This window comes from Poecilia latipinna, unplaced genomic scaffold (assembly GCF_001443285.1).
Source record: "Poecilia latipinna isolate Pla-1442-1.1 unplaced genomic scaffold, P_latipinna-1.0 Scaffold870, whole genome shotgun sequence".
NCBI lineage: Eukaryota > Metazoa > Chordata > Actinopteri > Cyprinodontiformes > Poeciliidae > Poecilia > Poecilia latipinna.
In genome coordinates this window covers 73777-100730 of record NW_015113486.1, presented here as the reverse complement: position 1 = coordinate 100730, position 26954 = coordinate 73777, and the positions used below count along the sequence as shown (strand labels likewise).

At 38.8% G+C, this 26954-nt stretch overlaps 1 protein-coding gene and 1 long non-coding RNA gene across 3 annotated transcripts in view; one reads left to right on the top strand and one right to left on the bottom strand.

Annotated features, from left to right (window-relative positions):
• The first annotated feature begins 1506 nt into the window (after positions 1-1506).
• The window catches only part of LOC106957073 (uncharacterized), a 61166-nt gene continuing 35718 nt past the window's right edge, over positions 1507-26954 (top strand). For both annotated transcript variants that reach the window (XR_001426887.1, XR_001426888.1), the window contains exons 1-2: positions 1507-1685; positions 2375-2471. This is a non-coding gene — a long non-coding RNA (uncharacterized LOC106957073). The remainder of the gene's footprint in view (positions 1686-2374; positions 2472-26954) is intronic.
• LOC106957072 (leucine-rich repeat transmembrane protein FLRT2) lies at positions 21322-26121 on the bottom strand. Its single transcript, XM_015048273.1, has 2 exons — positions 25625-26121; positions 21322-24512 (listed from the first exon to the last, which is right to left on the bottom strand). The coding sequence occupies exon 2, from the start codon at positions 24117-24119 to the stop codon at positions 22164-22166; it is 1956 nt and encodes a 651-aa protein (XP_014903759.1). The 5' UTR covers positions 24120-24512; positions 25625-26121; the 3' UTR covers positions 21322-22163.

Sequence of the window (26954 nt, the reverse complement as noted above, 5' to 3'; positions counted from 1 at the left end):
TGAGCTGGCTGATCCTTTATCATGAAGCGGCGACAAGCTGTCAGCCATGATAAAGTGGGAGAAGCTGCTGCTGCCCGTTCAATAAAAGACTCATTTTTCTACTTTAGGAACAGAGCTTTGCCTGTTACAGGTCTGATGCATGCGTCGGAATATCATAACTATTATAACATCACTGAGACAGGAGATACTCTGTGTGGAAATGTAGATTATGTAGTACCATCCGTGGAAATTTATTAGTCTGTAAATTTAGCATTCAAAGATCAGTCTACTCCTGTGATTAGATGGGCTGCTTTTTCTTCCTAATTGTATTGAGATTTGTGCAGAAAATCCATTTTGATAAATGTCTTGATTGTTGCTCTTAAGGCAAGTCGACCTAAGGTCATTTCAGTGCTCTGATTCCTATAGAAGTATTGATTGTGTATTAGATTTCGACAAATGCAACTAATCTTGTTATCTGACAGTTGGCCGACTCTGTCACAACATGCTGCGGGACCTGCAGCGTGTCCACATCCCAGCAGGACATCACATCAGAAAACAGTATCCAAGGAAATTTTTGGCTTCTTCCCGAACTTTGAATTTCTGCTTCTTGTGAAAATGCCAGTATATTTTTTTTCAACTCGTATGAAAAAGTTTTTGGACAGGTTTGATAACATTTTGGTTTCTCCGAAGAGCAACTTTGTGCAGCAAAAAGAACCATTGTGAGTGAATGATGTGAAAGCAGAATACAGATTTTTCTACATTTTAGTTTGCTCTGAAGTTTCTTGTAATAAAAATTATATGATAGAGAAGATAGAATGAGGTTATGGACCCTGAACTAAATCTCACTTGGTGTCTGTACATCATGACAAAGAGCTCATAGCTTTTGCAATTCAAAGAAAGAAAGACTTGTTTCTAGAGATTCTTTGAGTCATCCATGGCTTGTCCCTTTTAAAAGATTTTGTCCTCAATTTTTCTGCAAGGAGTTTCAACTTAAAGGACTTTCGATTCAAGGCTTTGGATTTCACTTATTAAAAAAAAAAAAAAAAAACAGACGGTGGAGCCCTCCCCTCCAGGGTTGTTCATTGAGCAGGAACCCTGAGCAGAAACCAAGTGGTTTCAAGATATGTTTGAATTGACTATGATGAAGACTGGCACCTCAGGGTCTGAAGCCATGTTTTCCAGATAAAAAAGGGCGTGTGTCAGGGCTCTGTTATGACTTGGACAAAAAAAAAAAAAAAGATAGGATAGGCCAATGCCGTTTAGTTTAGATGGTGTTTACTGTGCTTATCTTCAGGTGAAAAAAGTTTTATTGCCACAGGTTCCACCCACAATAATTGAAAACAAAACAACAACAAAAAAACAACAATAAAAAACAAAACAAAGGAAAACAATTACTTCTAATTAAAGTAAACTCTTATCAATGTATACAAAATAAATGAAGTAATCATAACACTGAAAAAAAGAAGCCTGTGACCAAAAATACAATACTCAATTTAAGAGAAAACGCTCAATTAGCATGACGTCATTACGTCATCACGCGTCTCCCTCCCGGTGCGCTTTAATCCGGAAACAGCTTTGTTTGAACATCTGAACCGGGAAAATGTTTGACACTGAAAATCACAAGCTGGGATGAATATGACAACTGAGACAGGAACTCCGCGTGTGCATCCACGAGGAAACGCGCCAGTTTGTGCTGAAACCACAAGGTAAGATATGCCGCATGTGCGCGTGTTTGCGTGCGCGCTTGCATGTCGGCTCGTACAGTGGCGCAACTGCACATTATTCAGGTGGATGCGAAAACATAAATCGGCGCCCCCCCCCACCCCCACCCACGCTACGTGGAGTGTAAAACTCGCTACATGTACCTCGTTATGTGCGAGAGGTGAAGGAGCGTGAGGCGCCCTGAACTGTATGGGAAAACATAATCGGCGCGTCGCCCCCTCCAGACGGGGTTTTGGCGCCCCCTCTGGTGCTGCGCCCCTATGCGTTGCATACGCTGCATACCCACTTTTTGCGCCTCTGGGCTCGTACCTTTACTGTAGGGCCGTCCCAGGTCGTGACGGCTCTTCCGTCACAAGGTGGACAAGGTGAAATTGAGATTATAATACAAACTGTTACTGAACGCTGACGAGCTGTTTCTTTTCTTACCTACAGTCATGACCTATGTGTAATGTATTAAAAATTTAAATGTGAAAAACAAGCTGCTGAACTCGCAGACAAGCTGCAAACAGCAGGGTTAACCTTCAGGAAACCACTATGTAGCTCAGCAATTCAGGAGGAGGTCAGGGTTTGCCCGCCTTCTCTGCATTAAAGGATTATGGTTGAGGGTCGTGTTTTTTTGTTTTTTTGTATGGTTACGTTTCCATTGGGCCATTTTTTTTTTTTTTTTTTGCAGAAGACAGAGGACCAGCTAAGGGGATTATTGTTTTTCTCCAAGTCCATCACCAGCAATATGATGTGGAGAAGGTAGAGCGGTTCTCAAAAGTCTTCCAGTAAGTCAAAATGCCACATTTTTATTTTTATGATGTAGGAAAGTGGGAGCATGATTTAAAAAAAAATAAAACAAAAATCTAAATATTTTTCATCTAGAATGTGACGTGGTTTTGCACAACTGATCAAAAACGTAAAATCAGCGAAGGTGAAAAACATAACAGCATGATTGCATTTGTGGTCATATCACATAATTCAGTTATGACATGCTGCCAAACGCCTACATCTAGAACTTGAAATATAGCAGCCCTGGACGTCTGGAGTACTCCTGACCCTGTTTATAGTGATCAGATTCCCTGTTGTGACAGCAGGCATAAACTTGAGACCGATTGATGAAACTGAATCCCCCAAGCATTACTTCAGAGGATTTACATTATCTTACCCCTGGAAGGTTTTTGTTAAAAGTAAGATGGTACTTTTGTATGGAAGCATTTTAGTGGCGTAATGGTGGAATCGTGACTTGAATCTGATAGAGAGCTAAAGATGAACACAGATATTTCAAAATGAAAAAAAAAATATATATATTTTATTTGCTTTACATTAAAGCCTGGCATGTTAATAAGTTTATATACATTTAAAATGAGATGTAAACATCTCTGCTTTAGCTGTTGGCTCTGCGATCCACTCTAGCGTAATTGTTAGAAGATGGAGGTCAGGTTATAATTTCACAATGTACCTTTTTAGTTGTCAAGTGCTTGACATATACTTTTTTTTAAGGTTTTGTTGGCTCTAGTGGCCTTTATTTGAAAGTAGTTTGACAGGGAAGAGGGCAATGAGAGGGGGAAGACATGCAACACATGTCACCAGGCCGGGAATCGAACCTGCGACCACCGCCATGAGGACCAAGGCCTCAATACGTGGGTTGTGCTTTGCCCCTGCACCACCACAGCACCCCGACATATACTTTTTGACACAAAGTTTTCCTCAGATAATATTCTACAGATTTTCTTACATGAGGAACATCAGAACACATGTAAATGTGGTTAAGTCGATCAGTCGCCTAAACACTCCCACAGTGATGTAAAATTGTAATTCACACAGATTTGAGGCCTAAAGAATATTCCATAGACTAAAAGAAAATGTAACTTACCACTGATCTTTATACATTGCGAAAGAACTGTAAAACCTTCGGAATTAAAAGAGTCAGTACTTTCCTTTTACCTTGAATGTATCTTGGTAATGAAACTGTAATATATTTTAGATTGTGCACAGAACGTTCCCTCCCTCCCTGCCCCGGTTCAGTTTAAAAGCTCCATCTGAAATGATCAAAGCATAAAGAGGGAATGGTCCCATGAGAGAGGGCACAGCTCAGTTAATAGGATTCTCCTTCCAGCAAGATTAGAGTTATCAATTTGCTGGGCGTCACATTAAGGAATCCTCAGCAGTCTGGGCCCGTGATGAACCAGAGCGAGGTTCACTCCAGATAATCAAAGTGAGAATCATAACGGTCCGAGGAATCCGGCTTAGTGCAGGAAGCGATGCTGACACTTTATCTGTGACGGTCTTCTGAAGTCCTGATTACAATAGCATTGATGAGGTGAGGGTTTGAATATCTTTAAAGTCTTCCTGAAGTGGTTAATATGTGGAGGCTCCTTTGTCAATAAAGTTTCCACCCACCATTTTCTAAGAACAACAGGGATTATTTTGGGATCATTAACAACTAAACCTCCATAACTGTAAGATACTGATGTCACTCAGTTTCTTATGTTCCTATGTCTGCTACCCATATGGAAAATATGTATATAATTCTTCTAAAGTTTTTATCTGTTTTGTATGAAACTTGCATTTAGTGCATAACACAATGAAACCAAGTACAAGATCCTTCGTAAATTATTACAAAATAAAGCTTATAATTTTGGGTACTTATCAGAACAATGTCTGACAGTAATTTCACACACAATATTCTTAGTAATTTCACACAAAATTAAACCTATATAATCAAGGTACTTATCAAAACAAGATTTTAAATAAATTTCCTTAGTAGAAAAATGTAATCAATCATCCATTAAGCTAAACTATTGCAAGTATAATAGAATATCTACTTATAGTGTCACAAATGTGAGAAAGTACAACCCGATTTGATGAGGTTACATGGAAAAGCATAAGTTGGTAAAAAGCAGATTTTACGCATGCAGTTATAACTGTATTCCCTTTTGCAAACCCACTACACTGTTACAAAATAGGTAAAGAAGCATCAAGTTTTAGGAGGTTTTATTGTTCACTATTCAACAGTTGTTACATTCATTTAGCGTAAATGTCGCCTCAAACCCTCTTATTTTAGATGGCAGAGTTCTGCGGCTGAACATTTTACTGCTTTTTTTCTTTTGATTACAAACCCCTCAGGTCCAAGCAAATTATATAAAATATATGATTTATTCTTAACTCTATGAAAGCCAATTTACTGACAAGAAGTTTACCATACACATGTACTTATATAGACTAATTTAATATAACAAAACATGGACACCTTAGGTGAGGTGCAATACGTTCACTTGAAGTAATTACTAAAGGCAAACTTTAACTTCACAACTCTAACGTTCTTGCAATCATTTCCTATGTTGAACATTTCCACATTTTGGCTACAGCTTCCTCAGACAGTATTTAGCGAACTTTAGATGCTGAAAACCATGTCAGTTGGTTATAAACATGGTCAGTAAAATGATGTCCTCTCACATCTTTGAAGTATGTTTTGCTTTTGATGCATCTCTGTTCTGAATAGTGATTTTTGTACTGGGATGAATTCACAGTAATCTACTGTGCTTTGATGTCACTGTCTCATTGTAGATTTCCCCATATTTAAAGTTCAACTATCCTTCTAGAGAGAGAGAAAAGAGTTTTGAGTGCCTTCAAGTGGTTGGATAATTATTTACCAAATTAATCATAAAATAGAATCCGAAATTGCACTTTAATGCAGTTTGGGATTAATTTTAATAAATCTGTTCACTCTGAAATGTCTCAGCTAAAGTTAAATCTTCTCAAATATTTTAGATTTTGAACAAGGGAGACATAAATGCAGTTCAGAGTTCTTAGAAAAATATCTAACGCTCATTCAACCGTAAATGCAGACCCAGGTTCTGCAGCTGGGTTGATTACAAATCGTTTAGATCTTGTCACCATTTTGTTTTCTAGCAAACTTCCACCATGCAAACACTTTAAAGAAATTAAGTCTTCCTACATGCTTTTGTAACCTTTGAGCGTAATCAGTTTGAAGCAAAACTGTTTTAGCCGACTCCTGCACAAAATTGAGAAATCTGGATGTACTGGATGTTCATTTACATCTAAAACACTCTGAAAGTCAGTAGATATTGCTTATGAGAGTTGCTGAAATTATCTAAATAAAAGCTATTTACCACTCAACGGTTGAAATAAAAGTTTATATTTCAGGCAAAAATCAAATACAGGAGAAAAAAAGAATCAACACAGGGAAGTTTTAAGCTTCAGGTACTCCAAGGCCAAAATAAGCAAAAGTCCCTCTTCCAACTTTGAAATGAAATACCAGTAAATAGAGGTAAAAAGAAAAATACAAAAACTGAGCTCAGTGGTTATCCACAAAACTGAGAAAAAGGGACTGGAACAAAAATGACAGAGAACCCCTACCAGTGCTGTGAATAATAATAAAATAAACTTCTCTTTTGGAATATCTGCTTTAAATTGCTCACACAGAACTATTCACAATAGGCTGCAAAAGTGTACACAACAGACAGGATGACTGCAGATCAAGGCTCTGGTAAAAGAGACTCGGCACTTTGAAAGTAAGCTCTTGCAGTGGCTGGCACATCTCACCTGTGGTAGATATGAAATAGAAGAGGAGGAAACCCCTAGAGATCAGTGATTGTAACAGATGTGTCATCTTCACACACCAAGTTTGCAGAACCTAGTGGATTTGTTTCCATGTGGCATTCAGAAATGGCCATATTACCAGTGTAGTGCCTAACAGGTGGTGACAAATGACACATCTGAAAAAATCTGCAACAACCCGAGCAAAAGTTGACTTTATTTCAAACAACAGGAGCGTTTGATGTATTTCAGCAAACAGCCGACGGTGGCAACACGGTTGGAGCAAACCCCACCTGATGCTTTTTGTCCCACAAATCTATGACTACTGACATAGTGTCCCATCAAATCCAATTTTAATTTGAAAAGAGCAATGGAAATTCTGTGTTTTGGCAATGAAAATCACACATTGAATGTGGAACAGAGGTTCACAATCTAGCAAGTTCATTATGCAAAATATAAATTTACATGAATACTGGATTTACTTTAAATTAAACTAATAATTCTACATAATTTAATGAAATTACCATGAGTGATGCCTCTGTTATTATCTGCTTTTTTTTTGACCGATTGGACTTGCCGTCCTCTGGGGAAACTTGTTTTTCTGTTTGGAGTGTTCAGAGCCGTATCATTTGCATTTCTGCTGTTTATTTAGGTGTTATTTTGATGACTGCAAGTTAATCCTGCATGAGGCTCAAGCTTAAAAGTTTTGTTAATCTCTGCAGACCTTGTTTCATCGTTTGAAGCTTGTCACAGTAATTGTTTGAGACAGCAGTGCAGACACATTTTGACAGTAATGAAGTGTAAATACTGCAGTGTTTCCGCTGCTCTCCGTTCCACTCTTCCAAATTCCCTGTTAATAACAGCAAATTAGAGTCGCTTTCTTGCTTTAATATTCATTTCAACATGGCGTTCAGGAGCGTTCATCTTCATAAAACCAAACCGAAGACAGTTGGTGCCTGCAGTTTGAGAAAACAGCCAATGAAATCACTGTTTTCAACACCTTTTTAAATGTCAGTGCTCTGTAAGCTGGCATTAATCAACAAGAATATTTTTTTCTATGTACTTTTTGTAAACCGCTATTTCTTTTTATGAATAAAGTGACAGATAATCCTGTGCATACGCAGAAATATAAACTTTAACACAGCCATTCAAAGCACTGACAACATGTTTAAACCTTTAGGTTTATCTCACAAATAAAATCCCTGTTTTCGGGAAGACAATTAAATCTCCATCAGGAATACTGACTGTGGTAATCACTGTCTTCGCCGATCGGAGATTACATTTTGCTCAAAGTTTATATGTGACTGAATCCAGGTGGTTGGGCAAATGAGCAGCAATTAAATACAGCTGGAGAAAACGGTTTGCTGTATCATGAGAGGCAGAGTCCTTGTTTGTTCTGTGAGAGGACTCTAATTTTCCAGAGAAGAAGCCACTGTAGGCAAAAGCTGAACATATAGTTGGAAATTAACGGAGGTGAAACGGGGTATCAGTTTTAAAATGAAAGCCCTAAAGTTACCAATAAATCTTTTGAAGTCCTGAGTTTTTTACTCGGCGATAAATGCTGTGATACTTGAAATTCCTGCTGTAGCAGGTGCTGACTTTTTATGTGGTTGTTTAAAACCAAAAAAAAAAAAAAAAAAAAAGACTTTCCTGTGGCTTGTTACGGTTTGGTTAAAGTCAGATTTAGACAGTTTAAAATACCCTTGGACATCTTTTTCTTTGGGAATCTATAAGTCTGTTTCTTTCTTTTTCTCATACATTCTGATCAGTTTGTAGAACTGCCACTCTTTCTAGTTACCCACAGATCAATTTGTACCTGCCAGACGGATGTTTTGTACTTACATTGATGACCCCGATGCAAAGAATCATGCTAAATTTGTCTGCTAAACTGAAATGTGATTATATCACATATCATATTTTTCTGTCGTTTTTTCTGGATGTTTAAAATGTCTTTCAGTTCCAGTGTTAAATGTTCACTAAAATTTAAGGTTTGTTAATCTTTGAGAATATATTCTTGCATTATTATGCCTTTACAATTACAATGTTTGAAAATTGTCTCAAAGCAACAATACTGTCATTTATCGCAATAACTTCTGGGACAATTTATCATCCAGTAAAAGTTGTTATTGCGACAGGCCTACATATATGATATGATAATATTTCAGATTAATTGTCAACATGAATCATGAAAATACTTAACTAGTAAAAAAAAAGAAATATAAATGCAATAGTTTAAGCATGAAGGAATACAATTGTTGGTTTAGAGGTATGAGAGAGAAAATACTTGAAATTGCAGAGTTTGCATAAAATACAGGGATTAATTAGTGAATGGGCGAACTGCCTTAGACCCTCTACATTATTATGTTTTATGTTGCATTTGCTTGTTTTTACTGCAATGTATCTGTCTTTTGAAAGACATTAACCAATGAAATATCTTATTAATCAAGCCAAATTATATATATAAAAAAACATTATGGAGGGGATAAATCCTCTGTGACAGGATGCTTTTCACACATGGGCTTCAACCATCTGCTCTGCTTAAAAATACATCTAAATTCTGGAAGAATATTGAATTGTGTTCATTAAATGTGAGGTTATGAGCCCAGAAAATTATTTCTAGTACTCAGTGTGCTTGTTAAATGCAATATTATTCAGAAAAAGACCAAAAATGCAGGGAAAAAACAAAACAAAACAAACAAACAAAAAAAAACTTTTTAATTTTAAATTCATAATAGTTTGGCTTTATGTGTTAAAGTGCATAAAGTCAAATCTCTACTTGTTAAGCTTTTCATTACCAGATGCTACCTAGTGTTTAGTTTGTGGTAGCTCTGGTGTTATGAGGAGAAATTATAAGTATGGACATCCAAACTTAAAAAAAAAAAAATGGATTTGTGAAAAGTTATGGATCTCTGCAGTTCAAGTGTTTGTATGACAAAAGTCCAAAGTTCGTCCTCTGTAAAACATTTTTTGGGGTTTGTTTTTTTGCATTGAGTTGTACATCCGATTTGTTTTAATTTCAACTTTCTCTGAACGATCAGTACTTCTATCAATGGAAATGTCTTTATTACTGACAGAACAACAGAGACGAGATTGAAGTTGTAATAAAGCAGATTTATATCCTTTAAACAGAACATTAACTGCTCAAATATTGAGTGAAAAGACAGCTTTACTGCAGGAAAACTGTGAGTGACAGTTCAGTGGATTTATTTGTCTGTATAAGAGGCCAGAAACCCCGCTGCACTCGGCTGCTTCCAGCGCTCGCGGCCAAGATTGATCTTTGTCAGGGCCACAGAAATTCTCATTGTTTCTGAGAGAGGCAGTCCATTTATTTGAAGGCCCGCAGAGAGCCGAGACCACAGAGGGGAGATTTAAAAGGCAACCTATAAACCCGCAGAAGGCTGAAGTGTGTGAAGCATGTGGTCAAATCGAGAAGAGAACACTCATTTGTTCCTTTGCTGAGTGAAGTCTGATGTTCCATCAGGGAGCTGCAAGCCTAGATTGGATTTTTAAATGGGAAAAGTCAGAGTGTGGTTAATATTGAAAACTATAAATAACATGTTGCATCATGAGTAATTCAAGTTCGCCTGATGACTCATGTGTACTGCATAAAAATGCCACAGTTATAAAAAATTTACATTGGCAAAGTGATTTTACAGATTAGAGTTGAAATCTTCTGATTCTGTTTATGACATTTTATTTTAAGTCCATCTGAACTGTTTTGGCTTTAGTCAGTCAGATTAACTGATAATCTGACAAAGCAGATGCACTGAGATTATTTACACAGAAAAAGTGAGTAAAAGTGGACATGTTGTAATGCTTCAATGTTAAAAAAAAGAACAATTCATCAGCAAAGTATTTAAATAAATTGAAATTAAAAGTTTGTAGTCGCAGTGGTTTTGAGTTTTTTTTTTCCCACTGCTGGTTTAAAGTGTAAGATTAACATTACACAGCATCTGTTGCTTGTAATCTGTCATAGGGTGGCTGTGTGTGCGAGCAATTGTGTGTTAGCACAGTTGCACATTAGGGAGAAGGAACAGAGACGTTTTGGGACACTGTGGAAAGTGAGTGCCAGGATGAAGCTTTCTCTGTCCACAGCGGGGTCAATATTGATACAGCCGACCCAAAAAGGTTTGCCAGAGAACAAGCAGTTCATACAACTTTGTTCACTGTAGTGAAGCCAAACCAATCAGGCTTTTGTAAAGTATCCAATTTCTAGTGCTCAGAATAAACTAATGTTTAGAACTTCAGTTGTTTTTCTCAAATCAGTACGTTTAAAACCTTCTTCCAAGCTGTTCTTCTGTAATTCATGGAAAAAACAAAGTTTTTTTTTTTTTTCCTGCTGGTAATTCAAACACCAAACTGCTGAGCACACAGCAAATTTGCAGATTTTAAAGTGAAAATTGACACTTATTACACTTTATAAATCGTACAATCTGATCGTTAAGTTCCAACAGAGAAAGCTTACACTGACAGTGCTGTGAAAAAAGCAGTTGCCTCATTAATGGCTTCCCTTTCTGCTATTTCCTCCCGTTAATTGTCTACATGCTTTCTTACCTTCCTCTACCTTGTTAACACAACTTAACTGTGATTAACCACATTCAATAGACACATCCAGGCCTGGGAGACCTGTTGAATCAATAAATTGCTTAAACACAACTTGTCTTATAGCATGAAGTAGGCTAATGGATATCGGAAAGCAACACATCATAGCCCAATCTAAAGAAATTCAAGAGCAAAGACATTGACATCTTTCAGTCTGGAAAGGGTTGCAAGGCCATTTGTAAGGGTTTGGTGTCAAGAATCAGCAGGGAGAAGAATTATCCATGAATTAAGAAAACATGGAATTGTGGTGAACCTTTTCAGGAGTCTGGTTTTTACCAAATTACTCCGAGTGCATCAATAACTCATGCAGGAGTCATTAAAGATCTGAGATTGTTATTCAACAGGAAACAAAGCTGGTGGTAGTGTGATGTTGTAGACTTTCCCTGATTGATGGAACGATAAATTTTATCTGGCCATCAAATCTTGATCTTACTTCAAGTGTACTGCAGTTATTCACTGGAGCGATGATCCAAAACACAACAGGAAGTCCATTATTATTGGTTCAAAAACAACAACAAGGTCTTGGAGAGGTCAAGTCAAAGTGTATGTAAACCAAAAAAAGAAACTGTTACTGACCTGAACCAGCCTTTTCATTCTTAAAAAAACCCTCCAACGTGGCTGAACTGATAGAAATCCAGTAAGATAAATGGATTAAAATTCCATGACAAACATATATGTTTGTTTAAAAAGCTTTTCTTTCCCACTTAAAATACTTCTTTCACAGCAGTGCTGACCAGGGTGTCTGGTCAGGAGTTTTGGCAGACACATACCAGCGAAAGATGGAAATGCATTTTCTCTTAGATGCAAGCATTGCTACCCTCCAAATCTGGGCCAGTTTTAAGATATTAAAACTGGTCCACCACTCTATAGAAAAGAATATTATTCACAATCATATGTTTTGCACAGCTGCCAGCCTTCCTAGAGGTTGAGATTACAGCTCTTCACGTATTTCCAGACTGTGCGCTCTGCAGGATTTTAGTGTTTGATTTGCTGAATCAATAAATTTAATCAGAAAGAATCAGTGAGATGAAGCTGTGACAGTGTAATGTCATATTGACTGTTCACAAACATAAACAGTGATTTTACCTCTAAAGCTTGTTTTGTCATTAATGTGCACCATTCGTGGGGGAGATTAGGTTTTGCAGAAGATTCAAAGAAAACCAGTTGTGCTTCCTTTGCAAAGCTCACATTTTATGATCCATGCTTTGTGAAATCTTATTATCTTCCTTTTGTGTATGTTTTAATGTTTCATTACTGGGCCGAATGGCTCTTTCTTTTATAGTCTCATTCTGCTTTAGTTATCTGTGTACATGAATCACTGACTGCGTCCCTTATTGCTCTCAGTTACATAATGGAAAAGGAGCACACGCTCTAATGTCTTCACCAAGTATCGATTGAATCTAAATGACTGTCCTTATGATTCAGCTCTGGAAAGGTTTCTCATTAAGAGTCCCAGCAGTGATGAATGATGGGGATGGAATGGGAGGAGAAGGAGGAGGGAAGAAGGCCAGGTCATTACAGACCAACAGATATGAAAGGACATCAGATCTTTCCAAATGTTCAAGGAAGAATCTCCTTCCCTGAGAGGATGGGGAAAAGGGGGTGTTGTACGAGATAAAGGGAGGAAAGATGTGTGGATGCTTTCTGTTTCTGCTCTTCTTTACAGTAATTCTTGTTGCCTCTCAGACAGTCTGGAGTACTGGCTGGCCTCGTGGTTTGTTGTTAGTAACCCTGACACGTCCGCTGGGGATTCAGACCAATGCAGACTCTTAAAAAAAAAATAAAACAATTTTACAAGCTGACAAAAACATCTGCAGTATGAAAAATAACGTTGCCGTTTTCAGTTGGAATCCTCATCACCAATTCACTTTCAGTTCACCGGACTCAGTTTATTTCAAAATTTTGTTACAAGTAAAAACAATCCTCCAAGCACAAAGGGAAGGACTTAGTGCCTATAAATAAAGTCAATAATTTATATCTTGCCTTAATGGTTCTGTAAAAGAACAGAACTCAAAAAGATTTCGAATTGCATATTGAATTTAACAATAAATTCAATATGTAAAATGTGTTTTCCTCCATATCTTCACAATTTTTAACTACCTTGTGTCAAAATGTCACACAGATCCCATAAAATACGTTCATGTTAGTAGTTAGAAGGAGACAAAATGGTAAATATTTAAAGGGGTATTGTTACTTTTTTAACCAAAATTGGATCCAACTGTGAGGCTGTGTGTTTCAGAACAGAAATCTAAAAAAGTAAACAAAGCCCCAGAGAACCATCCGTGTAACAGACCATGTTGTCAATAATATCTGCCAACACTGAAGCCAGGGTGATTTGGGGAGTGCAGTTCTGGCATGCAATAGCAAATTCCCTTGTGTCACATCACAATCAACAAGTTTCAAAGCAGCAACAAAACATATTAAGTTCTGAAAGTCCAGCCAAAAGTTTTGTTGTTCATTTTAACTTTTAGAACGAAGGAAAAATGTGACTACCAGTTGTCTGTCAGAGAGTTTTTGCTGCTTTTATTTTTACTAGCACTGTAACAGTTTCATTGACCTGGAAAGCAGTGTAGTAAATCGTTTATGGTACAGAAACTCAAGTAAAAGGAACTAGTAGCTTTAATTAGTTTCATTTTGTCTTTAAGGACTTTATAACCCTTCTATGTCAGTCAGTCAGGGTTTGACTTCATCAGACTTCTGAAAAGTTTGAAGCATATGATGGCCCTAACCTTCCAATGCCACAGAATGTTCATGTACTTAGAAAGGTTACCCTCAGCAAGAAAACAAGGATTTATAGGAAACCAATTAGCAATAATCAGGCCTCTAAATGACATATGATGACGGTGAAAAGCCGATGGGTGTCTCGTCTGCCTGTCGATAGGCTAAATAGTAGGGATCTCTCCTAGGCATCAGTGTTTCATCATTTCTTCATCAGTGTCAGCGTGTTGCTGAGCCTGAGTGAGGCGGCTGAATGGATTAACATCAAAGCTGCTGCAGGAATCCTCTCCCAGGGTGAGGTTAATGCCAAATGCTCGTCTAATGAATCAGAAAATATGCCATGGATCTATCAAGGCTGTCTTTCTGGATATGAGGGTGAACCCAAGGGGCGGGTTTGCTGTATTGGGAATCAATGGGTACTCACAGGGCCCGTCAGCCTTGACGTGTGCAGATTCAGTGAGTATATCCAGACGCACATCTGAGTTTCACCTGTCAGTTTGTTATTAGCTGAGGGTTAAGTGCCCAGACAAGAATAAAACCACCTGAGTTTTGTGATTCAGAACAGGCAGTTTCTCCAGCGCCTTTCATCAGCAGTCACCCTCCCACCACATGTGTCTGTCAATCAACATTTATTCAGTGCTTCAGTCAAGCCGTTCTCATGGTAATGTCCTTATATTTAAATGGGAGGCATATAGGACCAGCGGTGCTTCATGGAAATGACACATTCTTATAAAAATGTAAGTCTACTTTGACATTTGTGATGGAGTAAAGCATAAACATGTTTAGAGGCCTGCTTTTCTCTTTTGGAAATACTTTTTACTGTAATTTCCACATGCCGTAATGTTCCTTACCTATAATACGAATGCCACTAACAGCATCTTTACTGGTTTTTAACAAACAGCTGTCTTCAGTCTAGATTTCCAAATATTTTTTAACATATTACAGTTAGTAACATAAAATACTGCTATAGCAAGGCTTATTAAAAGCCATCCATCTGTTTTTATACTCATCTACTCTCAGCAGGATCATTGGGACTGGCATCTGTCTCCAGCGTCCATTGATGAGAGACAGGGTTCACCTTGGACGTGTTGCCAGTCCATCGCAGGGCAACACAGAATAGAAAACAATGCACACATACTTCTACCAAATGGCAGTTTTGGAGCAACCATTTCACTGAACATGTTTCTTTTTGGTTTGTGGGAAAAACTCCATGCACCTCCATTCAGCAACTAGTTTAAAGCCCCTCCGCAGAGATGTCATCTTAATTCTTGGGGGGCTTTGAATAATCCACGATCCAATTCTTTTAAGGGCTTTGCTCCCTACTTTGACTCCTCCGCGGTTTATTGCCGTCAGTTCACAGGTCAGATGACCAGTGATTTTGACCTTGTTGTAATAAAACCACTGGTTTGACACCAGAGGAGATGGAACTCTGCCAGACGAGCTCCTCTTTCAAATGCAAAAAGCTGCATGATACTGGTTCAGTGATAAATAAGACTCTTTTCCTTTGTATCTGTGATGAAGCAGCTCTGAGGTACACTGTGTCTAATGCACTCTTGAGGATCAATATGCTGCTAAGATTGTGACGCATTGTGTGAATCAGAGAGGCCCTGTCTCAAACTCAACGCTCTTTGCACAAAACATACAGGATGAACTGAGCTTTAGACAACATAAATGGAGAATAGGCAAAAACTGAAAACAGTTTCTTCATGTTTCTGGTTTTATGAACAGCAGTATTTTAAATTTCACTGATTGAATGACTTGATCTCCGCTTTCTATCAACTCATGTTAGGAGTAAGAAATCTGTACTTAAATACGTTCATATTGACAGAATGTAGTGCTTATGTGTTGATTCATTCTCACTGTTCTGGAGGTTCAGTTGAAATTAATAAATAATGTTGCTGCATTGCAAATGAGGAATCATACACAACACTACTGGAGTGCAAACATTTTCTCCAAGTTTGATGAAACGATTGCTCTGTTTACCACAAAGTAAACTGTAATACAACCAAATAACCCCCTGCTCTGTGATCTATGAATCATTTCCAGCATAAATTATTCCTTTATATCTTTGCTTTAACAGTAAATCAATGCAAAAGGATACAGGGATGGGGATGGGGTGACATTTTACTGCTGATTTCCCTGTGCACGCATTTTCACCTCTCTAACCGAGCCACAGAGAGAGGCAGTCTATCTCGGGTGAAGTGTCGTTTAGTTTGGTGCCCATTTTTCATAATCCACTGGACTTCCACAGATCAATACGTGTGTGTGTGTGTGTGGGTGTGTGTGTGTGTGTGTGTGTGAAATGGGACTGGAGGCTGTTTGTGGGTCTTTAATGCAATTTAATGCAAGCTGACCACAGCAATGACCAGGAGCAATGGAAAACAAACATTCCTGGGTATCAGAGCCCTTTAATCTGTCCACCGTGTAATGGAGAGTTAAAGGCGCTTCTGTTTGTTTAAAACCAAAAAAATAAAAATTACGCAGACTGAATCAATCCCTTAGGAGAAGGGAATCGATCCTACCATGCAACTGCATTTGGCATTTCTAATGTTGGCCGGATTACCCTACGATAAAATGTTACCCACTGGAATTTGAGCAAAAACTATTAAGTTGCTCTGTGGGATTTTTCTTAAATCAATAAAACCATGAATATATTCAGGGTGTCAAGGTCTTGTTGGGATGCTTTTATCTTTCTCTGATTGTATTGAAAGTTTGCTCAGTAAGACCTCGATCCTGAAGATTATGAAATATGAAAATAATATATACATACTGAATGGTAACATTTGGTTTGACTCGTGCTGGATTGTTATTTTTTCTTTAAAACAGATCAAACAGCCTTAATGTAAAAAAAATATATATATATATATTTGCCTTGGTATTTATATAATTATCTCTGGTGTTAATACAACACTGAATGTTATAGGATATAATTAAATACTGCACAATTAGCACCACTCCCATTGCAACTGCTTCTGCTCTGCTGCTAATTACAGGCTGTATGAAAGGTGAATCCATAGTGCAGCTTCAGAATGGGAGTTGGGATGAAGCTGGTGCCTGGAAAGATCACCTGCTTTCAGAGCGAAGGCACACATGTCACATGGTTTTGTAATAGGCACACCATATATGATTTTTTTGTGTGGTTTGTTTTGGGCAACTTTAAGCCTCAGAATGTGTCAGGTTGCCTTAATTGGCTCTGCTACTGGGAAACTGATATTTTTACCTCCAACATCCTGGCCAACAGCAGAAAATGAGCACCTGGATTCATGTAAGCCATGAATGTGATCCCAATCCAACTACATCAGTGGCTGGTACTGTTGTAAGGCATCATGTGTGCAACTGTTGACATTCATTCATGATTCTGCCTGTGACAATGTTCTCCTGTGTCCTTTCAACACATATTACATCCAATCAGTATGTCAAAATTAAGCCATTCTCTGAGGGTGGCAGCAATAACTTGGGTTATTTAGCGTGTCATAAGAGAAAAAATGGGGGATAATTTTTCAAAGTCATATTTTCACAATATTATTCAACAATGTTATGTGTAAAACTAAATATGTAATTATCAAGCCAACCTGAATGAGGGAAAGTGAAGCCTGTGGTGTTTTAAATCATATTGGTTTCTTTTCACACAAGTTGGTAATTTCCCTTAAGAAAGATCCTTCTGTTTGTCAGATATAAAAGGCTGATGATCTCAGACATTTGTGCCAAAAAATACTTCTTCACAGAACTACACAAACATCTGCTCTGGTAGTTTGATGGAATAGCTGTTTCCTGGTCCTTCGTGGTCAGCACTGCCTTATATTTGCCTTAACCAGCCTCATTGAGTTCTGATAATTAGCAGGCAGCTCATTTGTGCTGCTGTGCATTAATAAAGAGCAGTCAGTGTCTTAAACCAGCAGATCTAGAGCTTCATCACAGATTGTGCAGATCAGCTTTTTAATCTTGTAACTTTGTCCTTAGTTGTCTGCCATGTTAGCCTACATCGGTTCTCATTATGGCAGGTGGCTGTGGAAAACTCTAAAAGCATTGGTGTTAAGTGATTTCTCTTTTTCAGTTTGTTTTTCCAGTCTGAATTGGGTGGATCTAATCCCATGTTCTTACTTGTTCTAAAATGTGTTTTTTTTTCTTTCTTTTTTTGTCTCTGTGCAGAGTAGGATATCATATTAGTTTCCTGACTTCTGCTCCGATGTACCTTTATAGAAAGATAACCGAAGCAGTGAATTGGATCTGGGAGTCTTCACAGCTGGTTTGCACGTACTGACAGTTGAATATCTGTGTTATCTTCATTTTCAACAGTAGTTTCTTTTCTAATGCATTGAGAATTGTCATTGATTCCCATAATCACAGCTGTTTAACAGTTTATTGGTATGTTCAGTTGTCTAATAAGGTAAGTATAATAGGTATGTATGTATAGTACCTATAAAAAGCATTCACCCCCTTGGATGTTTTACACTTTCTATTGCTTTTACAAATCAGTCATGATAAACAAAATTGGGCTTTTTTTGGAAAAAAAACAACAACAAAAAAAACAAACAAAAAAAACTTTTAATGTCAAAGTATCAACTGATTTATACAATATAATGACAAAAATATTAAGCATAAAATGAGTGATTGCATATGTATTCATCCCCTTTAAGTTAATATTTAGTTTATGCACCTGAGCCTGCCATCACAGCATGAAGCCCATCAGGCTGCAGCTTTACTAACTCGTCAAGCTCTGTCAGGTTGCATGGAAGCTACAGGCTCGCTCTGTAGTTTACCTTCTACCTTTTTAAGTCTTCCAGGGCTTCATGCTGAGAAGCATCTCCACAACACGATGGTTCCATCACCATGGTTCACAGTTTGAATGGTGTGTTTGTGGTGATGTTTGGCATCCTAATGGACAAAAAGCTCAATTTGGGTCTCATCAGACCAAAGAACTTTCTCCCACTTGACCAAGGAGTCTCCAGTTGAGTTCTTCAGCAGTGGCTTTCTCATAATCACTCTGCCATGAAGCTTTGACTGGTGAAGAACTTGGGCAGCAGTTGTTGAATGCAGAGTCTCTTCCATCTCAATTGCAGAAACTTGTAGCTCCTTCAGTATAGACAGAGGATTCCTGGTGTCCTCTCTCCTTAGTCTCCTTTTTGCACTGTCACTCATTTGCTAGGCCTTCCTGATCTAGATTTATATATGAAACATATTCCCTCCACCCCTCCAAGGGGATCTTCAGTGCCTTAAAGTTTTTGTTTATCCATTCCTTGACTTATGCTGTTCAGAGACCTTTTCTTTGAATTTCTTGGAGTTATTTACAGATCAGCCAGTGAATGGACCTTCCAAAACCAGGTGTCTTTATACTACAATCACTGGATACACACTCACTGGACTTGGGTGATTTCTATTCCACTCATTCTGAGACTCCTAGTACCAGTTGGCTGGACCTCTGTTGAGTTACGTCATTCACTTTAAAGGGGGTGAATATTAATGCAATCACCTACTTTATCTTTCCTATTTTATTTAGTTTTCAATATTTTATAGAAATGAAATCTTTGTCATTAAAAGGCTTTTTGTCTTTTGTCAAATAAGATACATTTTGCTGATCATGATTGGTTTGTAACAGCAATAGAAAGGGTAAATAAACCATTTTGTTGTGAATACCTTCTGTTGTGGGAATTTGTTTGGTCTTTTAAAATGCCTCAGTATTGCCCTGTGATGGTCTACGCCCCGCTTCTCGCCTAATGGCCACTGCAGATTGGCACTAGCCCTCAGCAATCCTTCAATTACAATGGTGTTTTCTGTTGGAGTGGACTCTTGTGTATCACAAACTTAGATAATTAAAACCAAATGCAACACAGTTTGTATAAATAATTGACCAGGTAATCATATTTTTTAAGCTGGTGGGAGGATTCAGGATTCCCTCTGCTGACCTAAAGAAGACTTATCGATTGCAACTGGAAGCCGTTTAAAGACAAACACAATAACAATATGGACTTGTTAATAAGAAGCAGTTGCCAACATTTAGGGTTGCAAATATAAAAAATTAAATTCCAGTCAGTTTTGCTGCAGGACCTGATGTTGTTTAGACTGAATATTTTCAGAGGTTTTTCTCTGAGGTTTTACTACTGTGTGGTACCCTGGTGCAATGAACTGGGCTGTTCAGATTTTTATATAACACCTACACTCGTGTTTTTTGTGAAGTACTGACATCTATTGTGTATGCACTCTACTATTTAAAAGATTTCTTGTATTTGTGTGACTTTGAAGGGAGGACTTCAGTTAGAGTAGGCACATTTTTTTATCTCTCCTTTGTAAAAACATTACACTGCAATGCTTTCAGCTGTTTTAAGATTTTTAAAATATATTTTGTAACGTATCCACAGCAAAGTGTGTATGATTAAGTAATACGGTTCCAGAAGTTGATCAGCATCGGGTAAGATACCGACGTGTTAAGCTTACCAGAAGTCTATGAACATTTACTTATTGATGTTGTTTTTCTATTCTTCTGAATCAATTTCTCACACAGTGACCAGAAAAATCTTTATGATTAAATCTAAAGGTTCTGAGATAATTTTTTCATGGGGAAAATAGAAATATATGGAAAACACAGTAATAGCTGTCTCTCAACTAGAAACAGATTAAATTCTCCCAATCTGGGACATTTTAGTATCTGGATGTTGACAGGATTGAGCAGGAAATAGACTGCAGCGTTTAAAGCTGTTGATTAGGTCTGTTGTGGTGAAGAAAGCTGAACTGAAAACTGCTTCTCTGGATTTACTGGTCAGCTATTTCCAACTTCTAAATGTGGTCATTGTTAAAAGTATGCAATTTTGGATACAAATTGATTAAATTTGATTCTTCTGTTGGGTGACCATGAAGGCTTAGAGATAAAGTTAGGAGCTCAAACTGAATATGTTCAAGGGCTTTGACAATCTGATAAAGTTGCCTCTATGTCTAATCAGATGTCACTGAAAACAGGGGATGTCTGGGTTTCTCTTCTAGCCCTGGCATTTTTGGAAAGGAATATTAAATAAGTGGAGAGCATCAAAGAAACAGTTGGATTGACTGATAAAATAGTTTTCAACAGATTGAAACTGATGCTTCTGCATTTGAAGTGTTCATTCTGGATGCTAGAAAAAACAGATCTAGGATGCTGTTTTCTACCCAGCGACATTTCTGGACTCAATTTTGGAGTTCACAAAATATTGGATGCACACATAATCCCTCCAGTGGTTTCTAGGCCTTTCCGACAGAGCCCCAATGGCCTATAAGAATCTCATTTAAGTCACTTTTATTCAGGATCTTTTACTCTCAGCCATGATCCATATCTCATTACCATAGGAGAGGGTTTGAATATGGATGGAGTCGATCCACTTGCCTGTCTCTTGTTCCACCTTGCATTACTAAACTGAGATGCTTGGACTCATTTGTTAGAAACAGAATCTCACCATGGTTGAGATTATGTTCTTTCTAAATACAATCCCAGTAATTGAAAAGTAGTTGTAGATTTCTTTCATTCATCTCCCCTGTTAAGAATGCTTCATATTACAAGCAAAGACCCCACCTGTTGTCTTAATGAACTCCTCATCCAAATTTAAAATTACTACATATATGTGCTCATAGACTATAGATACTGTGGTCTAAGCTTTACTGTCTATGTATCTGGGTTTCACTGCTGTGTTTTAGTTCTGTGTATTCATCTCTTTGTAATTCAGGACCCTGTGCTATCCCTCATTACATACCATCAAATGTTGCTCATGCTAAGCCAGAGTCTGGAATAAATTCCCATTTGGAGATAAGTTTTAATTAAATGTATCACGAGATAAATAAAGAGAAGCAAAAGTATTATTCACAATATTCCATTAAATTGTATATACAAGGATACATCTTGTGCAAAAACATGGATGTTAAACACATTTTAAGCTGATAACTTCAAGGCACATTAATAAATTCTTCTGCTGAAAAAAGTCAATATTAAACTCAAAGAAAATACTTTTGTTTTAAGGAGTTTAACATTCAGAGGTTGTGCTTCTTTGCAGCTTACTTTGACACCAACACCAATCACAGCAGGTGCTGATAACAAGACCCACTTTGCTATGATGATGTATTAAACTGGAGATGCAGGTGAAAGCTCTGCAGCTTGCCACTTTCTGAGTGTTTAATGAGTGTGACCTTTAAATTTCTTTCTAAAGCAGAGAGAAAATGGTTTGCATATGGTCCAACACTTCTTGGAGAATCTAATATTCTCACCTGACTTTTGCTGCAACCAACACAGCTCATAGGAGGAAAACTACACCCTCTGGTGGTGAAAATCTGTTATCCTTGTGTCTATCAAGATTCCTTATAAAATTCATCAGCAAAAACCTTACACGATAACAGTAAAACAAGTCATCCTCAATTCTTAAGAAAAAAAAATGCTTCTTTATATGCATTTGTGCACAGAACTGCAACATCACTACTCCAAAAAACAACAACCTTTAAATCCGACAATGCTATGTAAAAGAGATGGTCAAGTCAGTTGTATAAATTACATTTTTGAAGACAATTTTCAAATCATTTTAACTTTACAGAGTTCAAAAATGTCCGAGCAGTTTTAGGAAACTCCTGATGGTTTTCTTGAGCCATCATGATTCATGATCCTGAACGTTGTTCTTGCAGTACACTGTGGTGTTGTTCACTGGGGGGCAGTCTCTGAAGCTGACTCCTCCATTAGGGCTGTAGATAGGCTGAATGCGGAAATCTCCCTTGAGGAGCTGCTCATTGTTGAGCGACACTATCTGGAAGCCTGTTTCAGTCATTTCCAGGAGGGAATTATCTTTCTTGGTGCCAGCCTCACAATAATCGTCTTTTCTACGTCCCCGGTTGTACTTCCACTCCGAGTGACTCTTCTTGTGCATGTGCCAGCAGAAGATACTGAGCAGGACCACCAGCACCACAATCACAGCCCCACCGATGAGCCCAGCCAGAAGGAGTGGCGAGCCAGACTCTGGCTGTGTTGCCTGCTCGGGCCCAGAGCGTCTCCTGTTGTTGTTATCTGGGCTGAAAAAGGCTGCAGTTGTCACAGCCTCAGTGCACAGAGTGTCATCCTTGGGCCTGTAATTATTGAACGCATCCAAGGGAATAACGCAGATCCGATACGTGGACTTGGGTTCAAGATTAGTCAGTCGAATCCCCCGATGATCCCCACCCACTATCCTCTCTCTGACCGTGTCTCCGGTCAGACTGGGCTCCATCCTGGCCCAGGTCACCTTGTAGGCAGTGACTGGAAAAGAAGCCAACCAGCGTACATGGATATCCGACCCATTTAAAATTGTGAAAGTAACCTGTAGAGGCTGCTTAGTCCGCAGTCCATCCTCCCTGGTTGTGTAGATGGTGTAGAGGGTGGGCAGTGTGGTTAGGGGTCGTTTTGAGGAGGAAACATGTCGAGTAACCAAAGGAAAGTCTGTTGAGATGGAAACAGTCGAGTTCATAGCAGTGCCAAATGTAGAAGCAGGCTCTGTGCAGTGGACCAGGTCAGCGCTCAGCTCTCTGATCACCATACCTCGGAACTTTTCAGGTTTATGGCACATGAACCCACGCACATTCAACGATGCAGGAAGAGATTTGAGCCATGACACCACCCAATGCATGCCGCAATCACAGAGCCACGGGTTGTTCCGGACGGTGAGCTGCCTGAGACTCCCAAGCCCATCAAAGACTCCCGTCACCAGTGACTGCAGCTGGTTGTTAGAAAGATCTAACTTCTCTAGCCTGTGCAGACTTGCCAATGCTTTCACAGGGATCTTGGTTATCTGATTTTCCTGAAAGTTTAACTTGACAAGCATCTCCCCAGGAAGGAGCGGGGGAGGGTAAGTTAATGAGTTTCGTGCTAGTGACAGGTCTCTCAGGGTGACCAGGTCTTGAAAAGTCCCAGGTGAGATCCCTTCATCTGTTAGCAAGTTCCCATCTAACAACAGGCGTTCCAGTCGGGTGACATTCTGAAATGCTTCCTCTGCAATGACCGCAATCCGATTCTCATCCAGCCTTAGCTCTTTCAGGTCATCTGGGAGACCAATAGGCACACTGCTCAGGTGGTTTTTGGTCAAGAAGAGCATCTTTAGGCTCAAGGCTTCCCTAAATGCCCCTTCTTCCACTCCAACAGTAGAAATGGAGTTATCATCCAAATGCAGCTCCTCCAGTCGAAGAAGCTGAGCCAGAGCTGCCCGAGAGATGGTCTGAATGTTATTCTCCTGCAGATGGAGAACTCTTACATTTTTTGGCAGGTTAACTGGAAACTCGTCAAGCTGGTTACCATATAGATACACAGTTTCCACAGAGGCCACATGGTGTAGCTCCAGCGGAAAGCCGGCATTATTGATCTGATTGTTGTGTAGGTAAATGGTCTTGTAGCCCTCACCGATTCCCAGAGGCACTGAGGTCAAGCTCCGCTCGTTGCAGTAAACAAAGGTCCGGTCACAGCGGCACTCTTCGGGACAGTTAGAGGCTCGTGAAAACTGGAGATGAAGGCCTAGCAGTATAGGAATCCACGGTCTTACTAAGGAGGTCCAGTCCTTACTCCATAAACGCCACAGTATCTCCATTTCATATGATTCAATACAGCAACATCAGAGAAAGTAACTATAGGATTTAATGAAATGATAAGAATCAGAAATTCCAGCAGAGGAATCATAAGATCTATGCACTTTGTCCATCCTGGTGCTGCAAAAGGTCCTCAGCAATTCCTCAGTAATCGGTTGTCCTGAGGTTCCCCCCCAAAAATTGGGAATACACTAATGGATGTTATTCCTTCACCCACACCCACCCATTTCTGAACTGGTTCATAAAGTCCATCACGTTTTCTCCATCGGCTTACAAAGCAGAATTCAGAGCGTGGTGCTGAGGATCGATGAAGTCGCATGCATTCCTGGGGATCATCACGTCATGACCTGATGACAGTTCCTCAACAAAACACCACTGTGGCTTCACACGCAAACCTGCAGCAGAAACACAATTTACAAAAAAATTAGGTTTCATTTCTGCTCGTCAAAAAAAGCTTTTATTCTACCAAACTGCATTAAGTTGGTGTAAATTGGAGCAAGAGAGGATACATTTAATACAAATGTATTTATTCAGACGCATAGGTGTAGCACAATATTTAAATGGATATTGAGAGAACGCATGAAAAGGAGTTTCTCTGCTTCACAAGTTGACAATGAAGCAAAATATACGCCGAAAACAACTAACCAGCAAAAATACTGCACAGAGCAGCATTCCTCTACTGAGTTTAACCTCAAGATAAGAGCAGCCTGCTTGCTCCAAAGTCAAATTCCTGCTCTGCATTTTTTTCTGAACGAGACTTTGTATTCTTCCCCGTGTCTGATTCATTAAGTCTGCTGGTGCCGGAGGAGAGGAGGACTGTGGGAAGGTGATGAACGCAGCCTGTCAGCACAGATAAGATGAAACAAATTCCTTGCAGAGGGACACAACTAAGATCGATGTGGGCCTCTCACAGAGAGGAAAGGTACTGCTGTGACTACAAGGTCAGAGCATTTAAACAAAGTGTGGAGAGTTTCTTCATCACTGGGTTCAGCAGGAGAGGGAGCAATCTGTTATTATTGTCAAAAATCAAGAAAACTCATCATTAAAACCTCCTGCTGGAGCTCTGATGACAGCGTGATTGGGATGCATTCTTTGTGTTTGTTAGTCGGACAGTGAGAAGTGATGAAACGGCAGCAGCCTGTTGACAGATTGCATTGATTTCTGGCCAAGGCAGCTCAATAGTTATGTAATGTTCTCGGCTTGGGGTGTTGGGGGGCAAATAAGCCATCAAGCTGCGGCTGATTATGATGACCGCGATTCTTGAGCGTGGTTTTCAGCATCAGACTTGAAGCATGATAATTGATGCTCTTTGCTCCAGTTTGGAGAAGAAAGTTCGGGATTTATTGGACAGGAGCTCTGTCAGAGGAACATTCTAAATCCTTTTTGATTGAACAGATACATTTTAAGCCTTATAAAGAGGATTTAAAAAAAAAAAAAAAAGAATTCAGAGAACAAAGTTTTCTATCTAATAAATTTAAAAAGGCTTCCCAATCCTGGATTTTCTCACCTTCAGGAAAGTAGAAAGTCTCCCCTGTTCACGCCGACTCGCTCCGCTTGGCTCCACGCACAGCGCTGCGCACACAGCGAGAATAAACTCCGCATCCTTACCGCTGCGCTCCGCTGCAGTTTAAATAAATGACATCGCGCTGAGTGTGCATGGTTCTGACCCAAAAACAAACTCCGAGGGACGCATGGACTTTTATAGCACAGGATCTTCCTTTCAGATTCTCATACACGGAGTCTATTGAGCCTGTGCCCGGCTGCGCCTCTCCGGGGCTTCCGGTGAAGTTCCTCCGCCGGCTTCAGAGGACGAGAGGGGGCCACAAACCCGGGAGGGGGCCAAAGTCAGCAGCTTCCAGTCTGACCGTCGCTCCGCCGCCCGCTCCCCGGGATTGGAAGTCCATGATCGGTGTTAACTGTTTGAGGGTGCCTTGTTCGGTTCTGGTCCTGGACTCGGTCCGCGAATAACCGAGTCGGTGTTCTCCCTCCTTCTGCTACACTCCGTCTCTCTCTCTGCTCATGTCTCTCATCCTCATTTCTTATCCCCCTCCCTCCTTCCTTCCTTCCCCTCCTCTAGGTGAGCTTTTAAACATACATATATGTTTTAAAAATATGGAGAAAAAAAATAAGTCCACTAAAATGATCAGCTACTTTTATTTTACTTTTTATAGGTATATATTTGAGTAAAATGAACATTATTCTTTTATTCTATGAACTACTGACAACATGTCTCTGAAATTCCGAGCAAAAATTTTGTATTTATTTGCAGAAAAACAGTCAAAATAACGAAAAAGATGCAGATCTTTTAGATATCAAATAATCCAAAGAGAACAAGTTCATATTCATTTAGAAACAACAATAGTAATGTTTTAAGAGTTCATTTTTTTGGTGGAAATAACCATGAAGTTTTCAGTGGGTTATTCTATATATATATATATATATGTGTGTGTGTGTAGACTTTTTCATTTAATAATTTCTATACAATAAATTTGAATATTTTAAAAGTCATTAACTTTAAGTGGAAAAATTTTACAATTAACTGAAAAAAAATAAGCTTTCAAACATCCATCTCTATGTATTTAATGTGTATTATGTGATCCACTTGACTTAGTGATTAAGTTCCTAATATAGATGGGCTTTTAGGTAACATTGGTAATTATTGAATGGGAGATAAGTTGGAATAAACTGACTTTTAGTGTAAAGATATGTTTTTATAATTAAAATATTTAAGCTCACATATAGATCTATTACAATGACATTGTGACATTTACATTTTTATAATTATTGCCTTAAATTTACTGTTCATTATCACAATGTTTCATTGCACCAAAAGAAAA

Coding starts and splice junctions, on each gene's coding strand:
- LOC106957072 (XM_015048273.1), bottom strand. CDS start 24,119: ATGGAGATACTGTGGCGTTTATGGAGTAAGGACTGGACCTCCTTAGTA.